At 53.0% G+C, this 17934-nt stretch overlaps 1 protein-coding gene across 1 annotated transcript; it reads left to right on the top strand.

Annotated features, from left to right (window-relative positions):
- The first annotated feature begins 5712 nt into the window (after positions 1–5712).
- On the top strand, positions 5713–15384 carry CKM (creatine kinase, M-type). Its single transcript, XM_039866191.1, has 8 exons — positions 5713–5907; positions 7996–8216; positions 9098–9252; positions 9776–9908; positions 11880–12051; positions 13014–13137; positions 13516–13705; positions 14208–15384. The coding sequence occupies exons 2-8, from the start codon at positions 8024–8026 to the stop codon at positions 14384–14386; spliced, it is 1146 nt and encodes a 381-aa protein (XP_039722125.1). The 5' UTR covers positions 5713–5907; positions 7996–8023; the 3' UTR covers positions 14387–15384.
- The last annotated feature ends 2550 nt before the right edge of the window (positions 15385–17934 follow it).

The raw sequence follows: 17934 nt of genomic DNA, 5'->3' as shown, positions 1-17934 counted from the left end.
TGGACCCTGAGCCAGGACCTAACCTCTCTGGGCCTCAGGTTCCTGGTCTTTAGCATGGGACTCAGAAGGGTAACCTACTTTGTGAGGCTGTCCTGGGGATTAATGAGTAATCCTCATAAAAGACTTAGCACAGAGTAGCCAAAAATAAACACTATGTGTGCGGATGTGGGTGTGGGTGTGGGTGTGGATGGGGGACATGGGAAGGAATCGAAGCCAGGTAGATCTGAGTTCAAATCCTGATCTTGCCATCTCCTTTCGTGTAACCTGGGACAAGCGATGATTTTTCGATGTAGATTTCTTCATCTACAAACCTGGAATGATCACACTCACCACCAAACAGAGCAGTGAGGATTAAATGAGACAAAGCCTGCAAGAAAAAAAATGTTGACTAAGGCGGCCAACTCTTGGGCTGGCCCTGTGCCAAGCACTTTTGCACACCACTGAGGGCTGGAGTGTTGAGTTCTTTCCTGGCACAGGCCCTATGACAAGTCTTGTAAATTAACTCTATGAATCCTCATATCAACCCTAGGAGGTAGATGCTATGATCGTACCCGCTCCACAGGAGAAGATGAGGCACAGAGGGGTCAAGTGATCCATCCAAGATCACACAGGCAAGGAGCAGCAGAGCCCCTGAATCCAGGCAGCCATCCCCCGAAGGCCCCAAGTGCAAGTCTCACAGAAGACACTCAACAAAACCCCGACCCGATCTCTTACGGCCTCAGTTTGCTACATCAGGAAAATGGGCAGATGGGTTGGGGGCTTTTCTATTGTCATCTCTGGGCCACAATTTTTAAAAAGCTCTCCCTTTTTAAATTTACAAAGTAATGCATTGTTAGAAAAAAAAACGTTCGCAGACAACAAAAGACTAGAGTTGAAAAGTCGGTCTTTGTCTCTCTTGATCCCCAAATACATGATTACCAGTTTCTAATATCCTTCAGAGATGTTCCACGGTTATGAATTGTATGTGGATGTATGAGCACGAGTGCCCATTTAAGAAAGACCGAATGATGGCCTTGACTTTGGGTGTGGTCGTGCGACTTGCTTTGGCCAATGGCAGAGGGGCACAAGTGACGATTGTGTCAGTTCGTTTCCTTTTGTGTCCCCGCATAGGCCTGAGAAAGGCTTCTGCTGTGTGGCTGCGCCTCCCTCCGCCCACACCCCACATCTACGTATTGTTAAAAGGGAAACCAAGTCATAGTCACAATCTTAAGACTTTATTTGAGCAAAAATCAATCCGAATAGGGCAGCGTCCAATAGAACAGGCAGAAAGAAGCTCCGAGAAGCTGCACGAAATGCAAGATTTCTAGGCAGAAGGGAGCGAGAACAAGGAAGTTATTCTAGGCGAAAAAGCACTTGGTTGGTGCAAGGTCACTCCCTCAGGGGGTGGCAGGGTCAATCAGGTAGATGACCTCACTGGTGCTGACCAGGTGATTCCTGATCGACTAGTTTAAGGTTCCATGTCTGGAAGAGCTGAAACTGTCATTAAGTCTTGGTGACGTGGGTCTTAGCATAAGTCTATTTGGGGCCTGTTGTCTTGTTTTCGACAGTATGGAGCAGAGCTTCTCAGCTGAGCCAGCCCCGACCAGCCAACCCTGTGTCCATGTTAAAGCTACTGCATTGTGAGGTGGTGTGTTTCACAGTATTTTTGTGGCAATAGGTGTATATTGATTTTCCTCCCACTTAGCAATATATCTTGGTGCTATGGTCTGAATATTTGTGTCCCTCACAAATTCACCTATTGAAATTCTAACCCCACAAAGTGACAGTATCAGGAGGTGGGACCTTTGGGAGGTGATTAGGTCATAACAGGGGAGCTCTCGTGAATGGGATGAGTGCCCTTATAAAAAGGATCCCAGAGAGCTCCCTTGTCTCTTCTGCCACATGGGGATATAAGAAGTCTGCCCTCACCAGAAGAGGGCCCTCACCTGACCGTGCTGGACTTCCAGCCTCCGGAACTGTAAGCAATAAATTTCTGTTGTTTATAAGCCACCCAGTCTGCGTTACAGCAGCCTGAAGGAACTAATATATTTGGCAATTGTTCCAAAGTGGTTCATATGGATTAGTTTTATTTGTTTTTAACAGCTGTATATGATTCCCTTAGGTGCTGGCTCATCTTTTATCCATTAATAAAAAAGATTTTTTAAAAAGCCATTCATATGACAAAGAAGAAATCATGACAGAAATTAGAAAGTATTTAGAAGTGACCAAGAATCAAACTACTACATAACAAAACCTGCTAAAGAATGATCTATTGCTACATGTGATAATGTGAATAAATTTCAACAGGCAGAATGTTGATCAAAAGAAATCAGACCAAAGAGAGGGAGTTCTGTATGATTCGATTTATATGAAGTTCAGTAACAGGCGAAGCTAATCTGTGGTGTCAAAAGCCAGGATAGTGGATCCTTTGGAAAAAGAGAGGTGACATTGGCTGAGAGACCTTTTCAGGGTGCTAGAAATAGTCACTATCTTGGTCTTGGTGGCGGTTACTCAGGTGTACACATATACAAAAGTTCATTGATCTTAAGATTAGGACACTTCAGTGAATATGTTATACCTCAATAAAAAAGCAACTTTAAGAAACTAAAATATGAATAAATATGACCATCCATCCACTCCAAAAGTTTCAATGTAAAGGGAAAATTTGAAATGATAACAGAATGGAAAAACAACCAAAAAATAAAACAAACAAACAAAAAACACCATGAGATGCAGCTAAAGCAGCACCTAGAGGACAATGTATAGCTAAATTGATAAAGACTGATTTGGAGGACCTGGGCAGGGCAGGGCAGGAGGGGAGTCATGAAAGACTGTCTTATTTGTGTCTTTCCCCGCATTACCACCATATGAGCTGCAGAAGACTTGGCATCGCACTTCCAGGATAAAGAAGGAGTGGGCAGATCCTTAACTGTCTGGCTCTGGGGCTGGCTTTGATTTATAACTTGTTTTCTCTGAATCAGCTGGCATCACAGACTACCAGGATTGGGAGAGGAATTTTGGAGGTGGATGAGGAGAGTTTTCTGGTGGACCATGGTGGTGTCCTGTCTCCCAGAGTCTTCCCTGAACTGTGGCAGTCGTCACATCCCCAGGAGAGGGATAGGGACAGGGGAAGTGATAGGAAAAAAGGAAGAGTTTGGGAGCAGGGTTGCTCTGCAGTGCCAGGAACTTGTGGGTGAAGGGAAGCGAGCAAGCTCTGGAATTCCAAAATACTGGCTATGGCCTTGGGCAACTCCCAATTCCTTTTTCAGCCTCAGTCCATTGTCTGTAAAATGGGGCTTCAGCATGAACAGGTGAGATCAGGAAGGGATTATGAATATAAGCTTAAGAACTGACTATCTGATCTAGTCTTGTTCTGCTACTTCCCAGCTGTGTGACTTCGGCAAGTGACTTAACCTCTCTGGGTCTCGTTTTCCTGACTTGTAAAATTCACAGTATCCTCTTCATAGGACTGTTGGGGAATTACATTTATATATACATATGAAGTGCTGGACCCTGAAGCCAGACTGCTGGGGTTATAAAGGGGGCGTGGGGAAGTGGGTACAAATTGTCAGGGCCTGAAGACCTAGAGAGGGGCTCTGGGTTGACGATACTGTCTGACTTAGCTGAGAGGCCTAGAAATTATTGTCACCAAAGCTTGAACCCACTCTTGGCAGCCCTGTGTCAGTTTGACTCCCAGCTCTGCCCCTTCCCAGCTGTGTGACCTTGGGCAAGTCACGTAACCTCTCTGAACCTGATTTTTCAGAGTGGGATATTACTACAGAGGATTCTGGGAAACGGATTGTCTGACATTTCTGGCTTCTCCAAAGGAGGCAGTTATAGGGTGGAAGAGCTCCCCAAGTGTAGAAAGGGCTTCTGATGACATGTGGCCAAAAAGAGTATCAAATGTCCCCACGAGAGATTATCAGGGGCCCAGAGGGCTGGGCTGTGCCACCTACAATGCACGTGATGTTCTGCCTCCTCTGCTCACAGCCCGCAGTGGCTGGAAGCTCCTCCACAGCCCCCAGGGCCTGACTGGTCTGCTCCTGTCCCCTCTCCAGCCCCATGTTCTTTCTTCCACTCTCCCCTCTGTCCCATCTGCCCCAGCCCTGCAGCCTCCACCCTGTCTCTCAGATATGCCAAGCTACTCCCACCTCAGGGCCTTTGCACCTGCTGTTCCCCGCTTCCGGATTCCCCACACGGCAGTCTCCCTCCTCTCCCTCAGGTCTCTGCTCAGATGTCACCTCCCCAGAGAGGTTTGACCTCATCTCCTCTGCTGTGTGCCCTCTTTCAATTTCCTTCAAAGCTTTATTGTCCCAACATGACCGCATGTATTTCCTTGTTCACTGTGACTAAAATGTCACCTCCATGCGGCCAGGGGTTTTGGCTGTTTTCTGCTGTGTCCCCAGGAATTGCTCAATATGTAATTGTGAAAATGATAAATGCGTAACGATTCCAGACCAGTTCCTTTTAGTCCTCTGTGCCTCAGTTTCCCTAACCAGGAGAGAGACCTCCATCACTCTGACCTTGCTGTGAAGGGACAGGTGGGTGGAGAGATCAGGGTCTGGGCCTCAATGAAAAGTTTTCTAAGCACCCCCTTCTCCATCAGTACTCTGGGGAGAGGCAGAGAGGGCTCCTTTCCCTAGGTCAGTCCTGCCCCCCTGGGAAGATATGGGTAAGAGCTGGGTGAAGGGAGGAACCCTAGAGACGAGGGACCGTTCTCTTCTTCCTCGCAATCTTGGGGCTTCCTGCCCTTGCCCACTGCTTGACCTGCAATCTTGGTGCCTTCCAGGAGGAGGCGGCGGCTTCCTCTGTGCGTCCCCTCTTCCACAGATGCCCCTTCTCAGCCTCCGAGATCTCCAGCTGCAGCGGAGACGCTAAGAACTTCCGCTGCGCCCAAATCTGCGTGAGCGGTGCACCCAGCTCTGACCAGAGTCACCGCCCTGCCCCCTTCCCCTGGGGGTGGGACAAGCTCCAGGGGCCGCCGCTGCCCTTGTAAGGAGGCAAGGCCCAGGGACACCCGAGAAGCCTGGTTATAATTAACCCGGACACGTGGCGACCCCACCCCCCGACACCTGCCCTGTGCCCCCGCTTCCCCAGCGCGCCCCCGGTTCTCAGGCTGTGCAGAAGAGACAGCAAAGCGCGTTCTAAAAATAAACTCCCGTCCGGGGCGAGTCCTTCCCTGTCCCCTCCACAGCGGAAATCTCACCACGTCACCGTCACGGGGAGGGCGGGAGGGGGGACGGTGACCACGGCCTCCAACCCTGGCCTCGAGTTTGAACCTCAACTCAGCCGAGCCTCAGTTCCCGCCACCCACTCACTCCCAAGGACGAAAGCGCATCTAAGCCCAGAATTTGGGGGGCAGGCAGCCCAGAGTTCCAACCTCAGTTTTGTTCATAGGCTACCTATCGTTGGGTGACAGCCTCTTTGGACCTCCGTTTCCTCCTCTGGAAAACGGGGTACCTGGCGCTCCTGGGGCCATTGGGAAGTGTCCCCAGGGGCAAGGGGTCAACGCTTGCCGTTTTCCAGACCACTAGGGGGCTGAGGAGAGGCCTGGGTACAGGAAGGCCAGGGGAAGGTGGCTTCTACGTGCCTGGGACATTTCCTGTGACTACCCCATGTCCCTGGCCAGGGGCCAGCAGTCCCCGCCAGCCCGATTCAGCACTTGGTCAGGGGATCAGCTTGGCGGGGCTGTCCTAGGGAGGCCCATACAAGGCCATGGGGCTGGGCGCAAGGCACGCCTGGGTTCGGGGTGGGCACGGTGCCTGGGCAGCGAGGAGAGAGGCTCAGCTGCCCTCTGGCCCGCTGCCCAGGGGCAGCCCCTCCCAGCCAATAGCAAAGCCCCTATATAAGGCCGGGGCTGCAGGCTCTTCCTTCGGGTCAGTGGTGCCTGCAGGACACAGACAGCCCCTTTCAGCACAGCCCAGACAGGTACCACCCGGGGTGGGGATTGGGGAGGGGTCCAGAGTGGGACCCCGTGGCTGCCGGAGGCTGGCCCGGCTCAGGAAGGGGCCCTGCATGTCTGTCTGCTCCCACGTTCTCCTGCAGGCGAGTCAGTGTGTAGGAAGGTTGACCTTGTGTCTGGGAGTCCCCTCCACCTGTGAGTCCCCAGCTCATGCTGTGACTCGTGATCTCTGTGGCACAGGGTCCTGGGGAGGGATCCTGGAGAAGAAAGGAGGCTTGACAGCTGCCAGCTGTCACCCCCTGCAAGGGGTTGGGGGCCTGGCCCGTGTTCATGATGGTTTGTCACCAGAACTAGGCGCCACAAGCCGTGCGAGGTGCCTGCGTATCACCGGCCAGGGTTCTGCAGGAGCAGGCACTGTAGGGGCTTTGCATTTGTGACCCTGTGGGTCCCCGTTGTGTCCCCCAGCAGTGTGTCCTTGCGTCTGCCTTTCCGTGGCTCCTGCACGGGTGCCTGTATCCTGGGTGTGTCCCTAAATTTGGAGGCATGCATGTGTGACTCTTGCTTATGGTGTGATCTGGGGTTCACAGTGACATGTGTGTGGCTCTGGGGCTATTTCTGCTCTTGTCCCTTGGGCTCACCCATCCTGCCTCGGTGCCCTCTCCTGGCATGTCCCCAGCAGGGATGGGGGTGGGGACACCCTCCGAAGGGAAGTTTCTGGGCTTGCAGCCCTTGAGCCCCGAGGCCTGGATGCACGTCCTTTCACTCGCCCCGGCCCACCTGTCTCCTGCCTGCTGACTTGGTGCAAGGCGAGCCCCTGGAATGTGGGGGTGGGGGGGTGGCAGCTGGATAGGGGGGAGGAGGAGGAGTCTGCCAGACTCTAAAAATAATCCCCAACCCCGCACAGCAGCTCCAGAGGTCTCTCAAGGGTCCCCGTCGCCCTGGCCTGATGCCTCGTCGTGGTCCCTCCCAGTCGTCCCACCATCCTCCCTGCTCCCCATTCCTGGAGCTGGGAGTGAGTGTCCCACCCTGTCACCGCCACTGAAGGATCCCTCCTCCTTTCTGAGTCTTGTGAATAAAAGTAATAATAACAATAATAGCAGCCATCCCCCGAGACGCTGGACGCTGGGCCCCAATTCCACACCAGGGCTGGTGCTCAGCTGGCCACATGCCCGGCCTCGAAGAATCCTCCTGGCAACCCCGTGAGAAGGGCTCAGTTCACAGGAGACAGAGGCTCAGAGAGGCTGAGCAACTGGCCTGGGGTCACACAGCAGGGAAATGGCATTAGTGGGATTCGAACCCAGCTCTGTCGACCCCAGAGGCTGAGCTTTTCTTCCCACCTGAGCCCCGTGGAAGAGCTGTCGGCACACAGAGGTGGGGGGGCAGCCACCCCGCCCGCTTTCGTCCACCCTGCCCTTCACCCCCTGACTGAGCACCCAAGAACCTTCAGAGAGACACTGTCCCCTCCCTGCTCACACACTCATTCCCAGCAACACCCTCCAACTCGCACCAGCTCCTCCTCACACAGACCTTTCAAATAACAACAATAACAACAACAATGACAACAAGAATAATAACAGTAATAGCTGAGCAGAATAAGGCTTATTGTGGGCCGGGCACTATTTCAAGTCCTTTACATACATTAACTTCCTTAATCCTCCCACAGCCCCAAGAGGGGGGTGCTATTATGAACCCAGTTTCACAGAGGAGTAACGTGAGGCACAGAGAGGTTAAGCAACTTGCCCGTGGTCACACAGCTTGTAGTAAGCGGCAGAGCTGGGAACCCAGGCTGTCTGATTCTAGAAACTACTCCAGATTTTACTACTCCGACATGAAGGTTCCCCGCTCCATTCTCCAGCTGGAGAGAAACTGAGTCTCTGGCAAGGTTACAAGTCCACAGTCACCTGCTAAGATGTCGCAGAGCTGGGATCCTAATCCAAGACTCCTGATGTATCCTGTCAAAACACAGGGGCTCAGAGAGGGGACCCGTGTCTCTCCAAGTCACACGGCACAGGGGTCAAGACTGGCTCTCTGGCCTGCCTGACCCCAGAGCCTCGCTCTATTACCGTGCTGGTCGCCGCTGGAGGCGAGCTAACCTTCTCCCTCTTGCCCCCCAGGCCCCCCAGGCCCCCCCACACCATCGCCATGCCATTCGGTAACACCCACAACAAGTACAAGCTGAATTACAAGCCGGAGGAGGAGTACCCGGACCTCAGCAAGCATAACAACCACATGGCCAAGGTGCTGACCCTTGACCTCTATAAGAAGCTGCGGGACAAGGAGACTCCCTCCGGCTTCACTCTGGACGATGTCATCCAGACAGGTGTGGACAACCCAGGTAACAGGGCGGAGTGTCGCCGGCACTGGAAGGAGGGGGGCGGTGCTTCGGAGGCTGCCTGCCAGGCCTCCACCCCGCCTCCCTGGGCCTCAGTTTCCTCATCTGTGAGGTGGGGATTATACTCACGGGGCTGTTGTGAGAAACACATTAATTCACATGTGGAAAGGGCCGGGGACAGGCCCTGACACATACATAGTAAACCACTCGGCAAATGCACGGGAGCGCAATGTGAGATTTCCCCCAGAAAGTCATTTTATCTCCCCCGGCCTCGTTTGCCATGCCTAAAACGTGGGCACCTGTATTGGGACAACATAAGAGCCGGTGTATGTGACAACATACAGTGCCAAAGCAGTGCCTGGGACAAAGTGAGCACTCGGAATCTGACAGGGGTGTTCCCGGTGGACACCAGGGCACCTGGTCGCAGGAGACCAGGTTCTAGTCTTAGTCGCCAACTCATCGTGTGACTGAGGAGAGACGCCCCCTCTCTCCAGGCCGCTGCCTCTCTGTCTGGCGAGTGAGGGCGTCTTGCAAGTCTCTTATTCTCTGTGGGAGCTGAGAGTCTAAGGTTCTGAAAAATTGTAGGTGAAAATTCTATGATCAGTGGTAACAGTTTTAAGACCTTGTAACCGGCCCCCTGAGACTCTCCTTTCTCCTTTGCCCGGCCCCCAGCATTTTTCCCTCACCCCAGAGGCCACCTTGACCTTTCTCAGCCTCCCCTCCCCGTTTTTACCAAACTTCAGCCTTGTCCGTTCTGACCCAGAGGTTGAATGACCCCCTGTGCACGTGCACGCGTGCACATGCACATGCAGCCTACACTCTACCCAGGAGACCAGGTCTTCTTTGCTGGGGCCAAGCACCTCTGACCTCACGCTGACCCCCAGGTCACCCCTTCATCATGACCGTGGGCTGTGTGGCCGGTGACGAGGAGTCCTACGTGGTTTTCAAGGAGCTCTTTGACCCCATCATCCAGGACCGGCACGGGGGCTACAAGCCCACTGACAAGCACAAGACTGATCTCAACCACGAGAACCTCAAGGTTGGATCCTGCAAAGTAAAGGTGGGAGCAAGGCAATAAAAAAAGAGGCAGATGGGGAAGAGGAAGGAGGAAGTATATAATGAAACAAAGCTCAGAAGAAGATCGATGGAGGAGGGCACTCAGATCCAGATCCAGAGATACTAGAGATGGAGAAAAAAAAAAATAGACAGAGGGACAGGGAGAACACAGACGAGGGGGGAGGGACGGGGGTGGGTAGAAAAAGGGTGGAGGAGAGAGAGAGGGAAAGGCAGGCACGAAGCAGACGTGTAGAAAGAGAGAAACAGACGCAGAGAGAGGCTGGAGAGAGTCAGAGAGATAGAGAGAGTCAGAGACAGAGAGAGATGAAGAGACACAGAAACGGGGAGACGAAATGGGGAAAGAGAGGTATGGAGAAAAAAACAAAATAGACGAAGAGATGGGGGAGAGAGAGACAGAGCCAGGGAGAGGCCAGTGGGGCAGGAGGAACCAAAGGAAGCGGCCCAGAGCCAGAGGGAACTGGACGTGACGCCCACTTGCCCTTCAGGGCGGAGATGACCTGGACCCCAACTACGTGCTCAGCAGCCGTGTCCGCACCGGCCGCAGCATCAAGGGCTACACGCTGCCACCCCACTGCTCCCGCGGGGAGCGCCGGGCTGTGGAGAAACTTTCTGTGGAAGGTGAGAGCCCCCACCTGCCCACTGCCAGGGCCCACCCAGCTCTGGCTCTGCTCCTCCATGGGCAGATCCCTGGGGCCCCCCCGAGCCCCACTTTCCAAAACAGGGAAGTTGCTTGGTAACTCATGGGTGCTTGGTGAGGGACAGCAAGCAGCATTCTCCTTGGTGGAAGTCTGGGGGGGCGCTATGTCAAGACTTGATGCACTCGAAAGCAGGTCCATGCAGATACCAGTTGCACCAGGGTCCTGATAGCCAGCCAGCCAGAAATTCAGCCATCCATCCACCCACCCCATCTACCTATTTCCATTCATTCATCACCGTCCCATTCACCCGTCGATTCGTCGTATCGCATTCCATTCATTCATCCATCTATCTACTCGCATTCCATTCATCTATCTACCTATCCATCCATCTATCCATCTATCTATCTACTTCCATTCAATGCATCTATCTACTCTATCTATTTCCATATTCATCTATCTACTCATCTATCTATTCATTCATTCATCTATCTTACTTCCATTCATCTATCTATCTATCTATCTATCTATCTATTCGTTCAGTATTTTATAGCGATTCGCTCTTGCGTTTTCGACCATGGAGTGAATAGAGGATGGCCATTGCTTTCAATAAACAGTTGTTGACAGTTTGGGTGGGGAGATGAGAGGAAACACAGAAACCAACAAAACAACAAGATAATTCTAAAATGCCATGAATCCAGGAAACAAGGGGGTGTGGCAGAAAACGACAGGGCGGGGCGTGCTACCTTAGGAAGGAGTTGAGACCTGATTGACAAGAAGGAGCCCACCTTGGGAAGAATTGTAGCAGGTGGAACAGCAAGTGCAAAGGCCCTGAGGTGGGGAGGAACAGCAAGGAAATCATTGTGGCTGGAGCCGAGGGGCGCGATGAGGTCGAGGGATGAGGTCAGGTTGGGCAGAGCCTTGTGGGCTGTCCAGAGGGCGTGGCGAGCAGAGGAAGAACAGGTTCAGACTTACACGGAGCCTTCTGGCTGCTGAGTGGGGAGCAGACTATGGGCAAAGGTAGGAGCAGAGTGACCGTGAACAGGCCACCGCAGTGGTCCAGGTAAGGGATGAGGGATAGCAACGGGATGGAAGAAAGTGTGTTTCGGAGGTAGAGCCATTGGGACTCGTGTTGTTCTGATAGATGTTTAACAACTGGCTCTCAAAAAAAAAAAAAAAAATGTAGCCTCCTGACTTGCAGCAATGGCCAATTTCCGTGGTGTAAATTCTCCCATCACAGCTTATTTTAAGCTAGCGACATGACAGCGTACAGAGATGGGAACAGGCACAGGGGAGCACATCACCCCATAGCATTTCTGCCATACAGAAACGACAGATGAGCATAACTTCAAGAACATCGATAATAGGAAATGTAGAAAAATCATTAGTAAGTGGTAGTTTTGAGTATTTATTACCTTTGTTTTAAATATAATTTAACTTGTAAGCTTACATAATTTACTTTTCATAATATAGTATATAGTATATGATATATAACACATTATATAGTATATGATACAAATAATGTGTGAAATGTATATCAGTATATGTATTATACATATATACAAATATACTTATTATAAACATAATATATATTTATTATACATATGAATACATACACATGCTATATATACTATATTATAATGATGGCTCCCCAAATTCCCGAGACTGGTTGTCTTGTCAGCTTACAGGTGGATCAGGTGTGAGGGTCAAGGGAAGGGGAAAATCTTATTTTCTGGCTCGAGCAGATGGTGTGGCTGTTCCTAGACCCTGGGCTGTCAGGGGTGGACCATGTTTTGGGGGGTCATTGCATTTAGACACAGTACTCAGGCACCTTTAGGATATCCATGGGGCCAAAGCCCAGGCCCCTTAGGGCAGCAGTGTGGGATCCCTGAGGCCTCCACACCTGGCTTCAGGGGGTGCAGGCTGCTGACCACTCATTCATGTGGCCCCTCAGCCCTCAACAGCCTGACGGGCGAGTTCAAGGGGAAATATTACCCCCTGAAGAGCATGACAGAGAAGGAGCAGCAGCAGCTCATCGATGACCATTTCCTGTTTGACAAGCCTGTGTCCCCACTGCTGCTGGCCTCTGGCATGGCCCGAGACTGGCCCGACGCCCGTGGCATCTGGTGAGACCCCCTTTTTCCAGCCCTCTCCAGTCCCCCCACGACCCTTCTTATTCCTCCACCAAAGTCAAGACCACAAAAGTAATTATGTTTCCAAGAACCACAGGAAATGATCTCGCCCTCCTCCCCTGCCTACCCTGTGGTCTGTGTGTCACATTTTGGGAAACTTGGACCAGAGAAATGGCAGTTAGGAACTTAGACTTGACCGAGAATCTCTGGGTTCAAATCCCAAGGCTGCCACTTGAGAGCTGTGTGACCTAGGGCACATTATTTAATGTTTCTCTGTCCTGGTTTCCTCATTTAGAAAATGGAGATTACAATAATCCGTAGCTGTTGGGGTTCTTGTGAGAGTTAATGAGTTAAGTTATGTAAAATATTTAAAACAGCGCATGCTACATAATAAGTGCTCAGTACATCTTAGTTATTAATATGACCTTTATTAATATGTATTGTTGATAATTAGGCTTTCTGTGAATCTTTGAATTGCTGATTCTGATAGTCAAATACTTTAAAAAGTTACAAGAACCTAGGTTTCAAATGATTTGGAGAGTGTAGGTGCTAAGATTTACAAATGGGATGATTCTAAGATTTCAAGATTTTAAATATTTTTATGTTCTAAGACTCTTTTTCTGAGATGTCCATGTGATATTTGAAAGACTGGTCCTGAGACCAGATGTAGGATTTCCAAGATTTATCAATTCTTCTGATTCCAAACTTCTGATTCTAAGATTCTAAGAGCCTATTATTTAATGCTGTTCAAAGACCTAAGACCCTAAAAGTCCTTGATTCCAAGATTCGAGATTTCACTGAATCTGTGATAAGGGCGTACAGGTGTAAACTTCTGCGATTCTGATGAAGTGGATGCCGCTACCTCATGCCCCTTAGCCCGCTGCCCCCTAGCGGGGGTTATGTGTTTGAGAGAGGGCGGAGCTGATTCCTTGGCCTCTTGCTGCGCCCCACCCCAGGCACAATGACAACAAGAGCTTCCTGGTGTGGGTGAACGAGGAGGACCACCTCCGAGTCATCTCCATGGAGAAGGGGGGCAACATGAAGGAGGTTTTCCGCCGCTTCTGCGTGGGGCTGCAGAAGGTGAGCGCGAGCCCCGGGAGGCTGCCGTCCGAATCCACCCTGAACGCCCCACCCTCTTCCCGAGGCCCCGCCCCTCGGAATCCGGCTCCTCCCTCTACACCAGCCCCGCCCCTCAGACGCGCCCAAACGCTTTCCGAGGCTCCACCCTATGTTCAAAGCCCCGCCCTAAGAACCCGCCTCCAAAGGTCCTCAAGCCCAGCCCCTCAGAATCCAGTGCCCGGGGTCGTCGGGCCCCGCCCCTCACAATCTCCTCCCTCTGGGTTTCCAGCCGCACCCCCACCCTCATCCTCACGCCGTCCCTCCGAACGCGGTCTGCGTTGCGCGTGTATTTGGAGGCGCCTGCTGGCGCTGACTCCTGGTCCTCTCCCCCTACCTCAGATTGAGGAGATCTTCAAGAAAGCCGGCCACCCCTTCATGTGGAACGAGCACCTGGGCTACGTGCTCACCTGCCCATCCAACTTGGGCACTGGGCTGCGTGGGGGCGTGCACGTGAAGCTAGCGCACCTGAGCAAGCATCCCAAGTTCGAGGAGATCCTCGGCCGTCTGCGTCTGCAGAAGCGGGGCACAGGTGCGGCTCCATCTCCTGCACCGCGACGTCGGGGGCGGGCCCTACGTGGCGGGGGAGCGGGAGGTGGGGCATCCCCCACGAGTTCTGGGGATGCGTCAAGAGCTGGCCCTCTGTGAGCCTCTTTCTTCCTCTGCAAATGGGCATCAGCACGCCTTATCTCATGGGAGTCGACATATCATCGTGGTTATACAATATGTGTATGTCCCCGGCCCCCTATGGGCCTCAGTTTCCCACCTGGAAAGGGGAGGATGGTCAGAATTGGACCCCAGGCAGTCCGGCTCTGGAGTTCAGTCTCTTACCCACCGTGCTATCTTTTCTTGTTGGATGGCGGAGACGCGGGCCCGTGAATAGACAGCCATTTGGGAGGCTCTGCATGCACATAACCTGTTACATAGTAGGCACTCGATACGTGCAGCTGTCGCAGTTGGCACGGGGGCCGCGTTTCGGGCCCCGCTCCTGCACCTCTGCTTCCTCTTCACGCCCCTGCCTCCTGCTCCCTCAGGTGGCGTGGACACCGCTGCCGTGGGCTCAGTGTTCGACGTGTCCAACGCCGATCGGCTGGGTTCGTCGGAGGTAGAACAGGTGCAGCTGGTGGTGGACGGTGTGAAGCTCATGGTGGAGATGGAGAAGAAGCTGGAAAAGGGACAGTCCATCGACGACATGATCCCCGCCCAGAAATAGGCGCCCAGCCCGCCCGCCGCCGACTGCTGGAGCCCCAGCCGAAGGGAGGACTCAGCCCGCCGGAGGCACGCCCCTTCCCCTTGCCCCGCCCCTTCCCCCTGGAGGCCCGCTCGTAATGGTTCGCTCAACTGGGGGCTCTCTTCACCCTTCTGGGCGGTCCAGTTCCTACCAGAGTTCCAACCAGCGGGCTCCATCCTCTGGGTTCTGGCCAACGAGAAACCTCCGTCACAACCTCCTCTCCTTTTCCCAGAGCTGCGCCCACCAGCAGGAGCTCTGGCGAACGGGCGAGGCCTTTACACATCTGGAGCTCATGCTTTTTCTCCACTCAGAGCAACTAATAAAAGCAATGGTGGCCTTAGCTTTGTGTGCGATGGCTATGGAGGGAGGGGGAGGAGGAGGGACTTTCGTAATCGGCCGCTGCGTGACCTCGAAGGGGTTCGCCCTCTTGGCACATACTAGGCACGTTTTATCCCATCTCTAAAATGAGGCAAAGTTAGAGTACAGAGTGTCATCCAAAAATTACAAGGCTCTATGGGAAATACGAAACCCAGAGAGGTGTGGCCCAGTGTCACATAGCCAAACTTGGGCCCTTCCCAACCTCGACTCCTGATCACACGTGCTCAGATCTCAAAGACGCGGTCCGCGTGAGGGAGAGACGCAGGCCAAACAAAATGTGTGAGACCTGAATTCGGCCCACCGGCCTCCAGTCGGAGCCCACCCACGCGTCTCATCACATGTACCTCATTATGCTTTTTATTGGCGTCCTTCTGTGTGGTCTGACTTCATCTGTCTGTAGTTGCTACCAGTCTGTTCAACTTCCCTGACTTTGCTGGAGAAGCTGCCATAGCTCCCACATCTCCTAAGACACACTGTTATTTGCAACTCTTCAAGTTCAAACGGAAACGCATACCCTTTGCTGAAGGCTCATCTTTCCAGCTCTTTCCTCACGATTCCTATATATATTTTCGCTCCTTACACCCTGCAGTTCCCATCTTAATGTCTCTGCCCAAGCTGTGTCCTGCCCCGTGCCCCCAGACTGGGGCATGCATCAGAGCACCCCCATTAAGTCTTTAGAGATTGGCCATTTGGAGAGCTTAGTCCCATGAAGGAGCAGGAAGGGGAAACTGAGGCCCAGGATTCCCCAAGAATTCCCACAGATTACTGAAAGAGGAAGGTTAGGAGAGGCCCCAAAGGCCAGGACATGCAAAGCCTATCGGATGCCAGAATGTCCTTCACAATATTATCCCCAACTGAAGATCCCAGTCACTAATCCCAGCTCTGACCCTCACCCCACTGCCCAGAGGCCACACAAACCACAAACACTGCAGCCCAGATGGCTGAGCCAGCCAAATCTGCAGCACCAAGCGTCTGTCAGCTACTATGCCCGTCCTGCCCATTTTGCCTCATAAACCTTAAATCCAACCCTTCTCTCGCCCCCTCTGTCCCACCAACTTCCTCTCTGTTCTTCCTATCTGTCTCCTTCCCTCCCTTCACAATGCAATCCTGCCCCTACCCCTCCTTTGCTCACAGCCTCACTATGGCTCCCCGGTGCCCTTGGAAGGAGGCCCAGGCCTCTCTCCACAACACCCAGGACCCTGCCAGAATCTCCAGCTTCCTCTCTCACAGTGACTCTAGACTCACCCTGAATCGTACGCCATTTGCTAAAGGACCTGTACTCTCTCTTGCTTGCCAGCCGTTCATTTGTACACTATTCCCTCGACCTAGAACGCACGTACCTTCCCACCCCCATCCGTCGTGTCTAGCGAGCCGCTCCTTCAGGAAACCCTCCCCGGCTGATAGGCACCTCCGTTGGCCTCCCCCATACCAGCCCTGCCCCCTCTGGATCATCATTGAGGACCTTGAGCCCTGGGGCCAGCGCTGGGGCTGTCTTGGTCACCACTGTCCTTAGCAAAGGGATGGTTTCCTCGACACCATTTTTCTGCCCTCTCAACTATAAAAACCCTTAAGCAGTCTCCTTTTCTGGCCTCACTTGTGAGACAGGAATGTGTCTGCCCAGACCCTGAAGTTTGCAGGGCTTTCCTATCAGCCCCAGGAAGACAAACGTTGACCCTACAGTGCCCCAAATGGGCAACTGAGGCACACTTAAGCCTCTTCCCTGCACATAACCCTCCATGGCACGCCGGTGCCCTCGGATGAAAGCCCAGCTTTCTTACTTTGGCCCACAAGGTCCCGGGTGACTGAGCCCTGGCCTTCCGGGGTACTGGACACCCCTGAATTGTTTCAGTCTGTTGTGCTTCCATCCCCTTCTCCTGCTCACAACACCCTGACTTCCCTTTGAGGAACCCCCTCTAAGTCCAGATGTGGGCACAAGCCTGGCCACTTGAGTCAGAGCGACTGGTTCGGGGATGACTGCCTGACTTTTCTGGATCAGTGAGAACCTGTCTAGGGAATTCTGCAGGAAGCTGGCAATGAGGAACATCCGGGGTCATCTCTGCCATCAGGGAGTACCCACCGGATTAAACTACTAGCATGAAACTCACACTGAAAAAACACAGCAGAGGTGAGCAAGCCTGCTTCCGGCATCCGGCTGTGCCTGCAGCCAGGCACCCCTGGATCATTAAATAACGTAAGCGAACAAAAAGCTTTTTGCTTAAGTGTAGATGGATTATTAGTCCTAATACAGCATTTCTCTTGCTAATTCTCCACCCACCCTCGACACAGCAGCCACGATGAAATTACCCACAGTTCTCCGCAGATGTACCACGCACCCCCACTTCCAGGCTTTCGCCCACCGCAGACCCAATACCTGGTCAACTCCCACTCATCCTTCAAAGTCCAGCTCAGGCACCGATTCCTCTGGAGTGCCTCCCCAACCTTTCTCTTCCAGGCTCCTCAAGGCAATGGTTTCTCTAGTGTTTGTGTCAGACCCCACGTCCCCCACAAACGGGGGCTCCTGTGTCTCCATGTCCAGCACCGGACCTGGCACGGAGCAGGCGCCGGTCGATGACTGTTTATTGAATAAACGTACTACTGGAGTAAGAAGTGGCTTAGAGTCCAGTATAACGTGTGGGTGGGCACGAGTGGATGAACGGGGGTCCCATATAGGAATGGGGGCCTCGTGGATGAGGCCGAGTTCCATCCTGCCCTCTTCCACGCTCACCCTCGACCCTCACACCCCCTCTGCTCCCATCCTGCAGATGAGGACACTGAGAAACCACTGGCCCCTCCTCTTCATCTCACTCGCAGATGAGGGCAGGGAAGCAAAACCCCAGGGTCAGTGTGGGGCAGGGGGACTCTCCTAAGTTTATTGGGCAATAGGCTGCAGGTGAGGGGGCTGACAGGAGGGTAGGGGTGTAATAACTTAAAAACCGGAGGTGACAGCGGCAGCTCCTCGAGAGATCTCTGCAGAGGGGAAGGTATGGGGTATTTACAAGGATTTGTACAAAGTGCCCCGCGCCAGCCTGGGGCAGGAAGGGGGGTTCGAGCACGAGGGGTCGGGGAGGGGAAGGACTCTGCCTCTCTGACCCCCACTCCCAGCCCCCCAAATCCTCCAGTCTTTAGGCTCAGCAACTCTTCCTGCCCCTGCC

This window comes from Pteropus medius, unplaced genomic scaffold, assembly GCF_902729225.1.
Source record: "Pteropus medius unplaced genomic scaffold, Ma_sr-lr_union100, whole genome shotgun sequence".
Lineage (NCBI taxonomy): Eukaryota > Metazoa > Chordata > Mammalia > Chiroptera > Pteropodidae > Pteropus > Pteropus medius.
The sequence above is the reverse complement of the archived record's forward strand: the minus strand, read 5'-3'. Positions and strand labels throughout refer to the sequence as shown.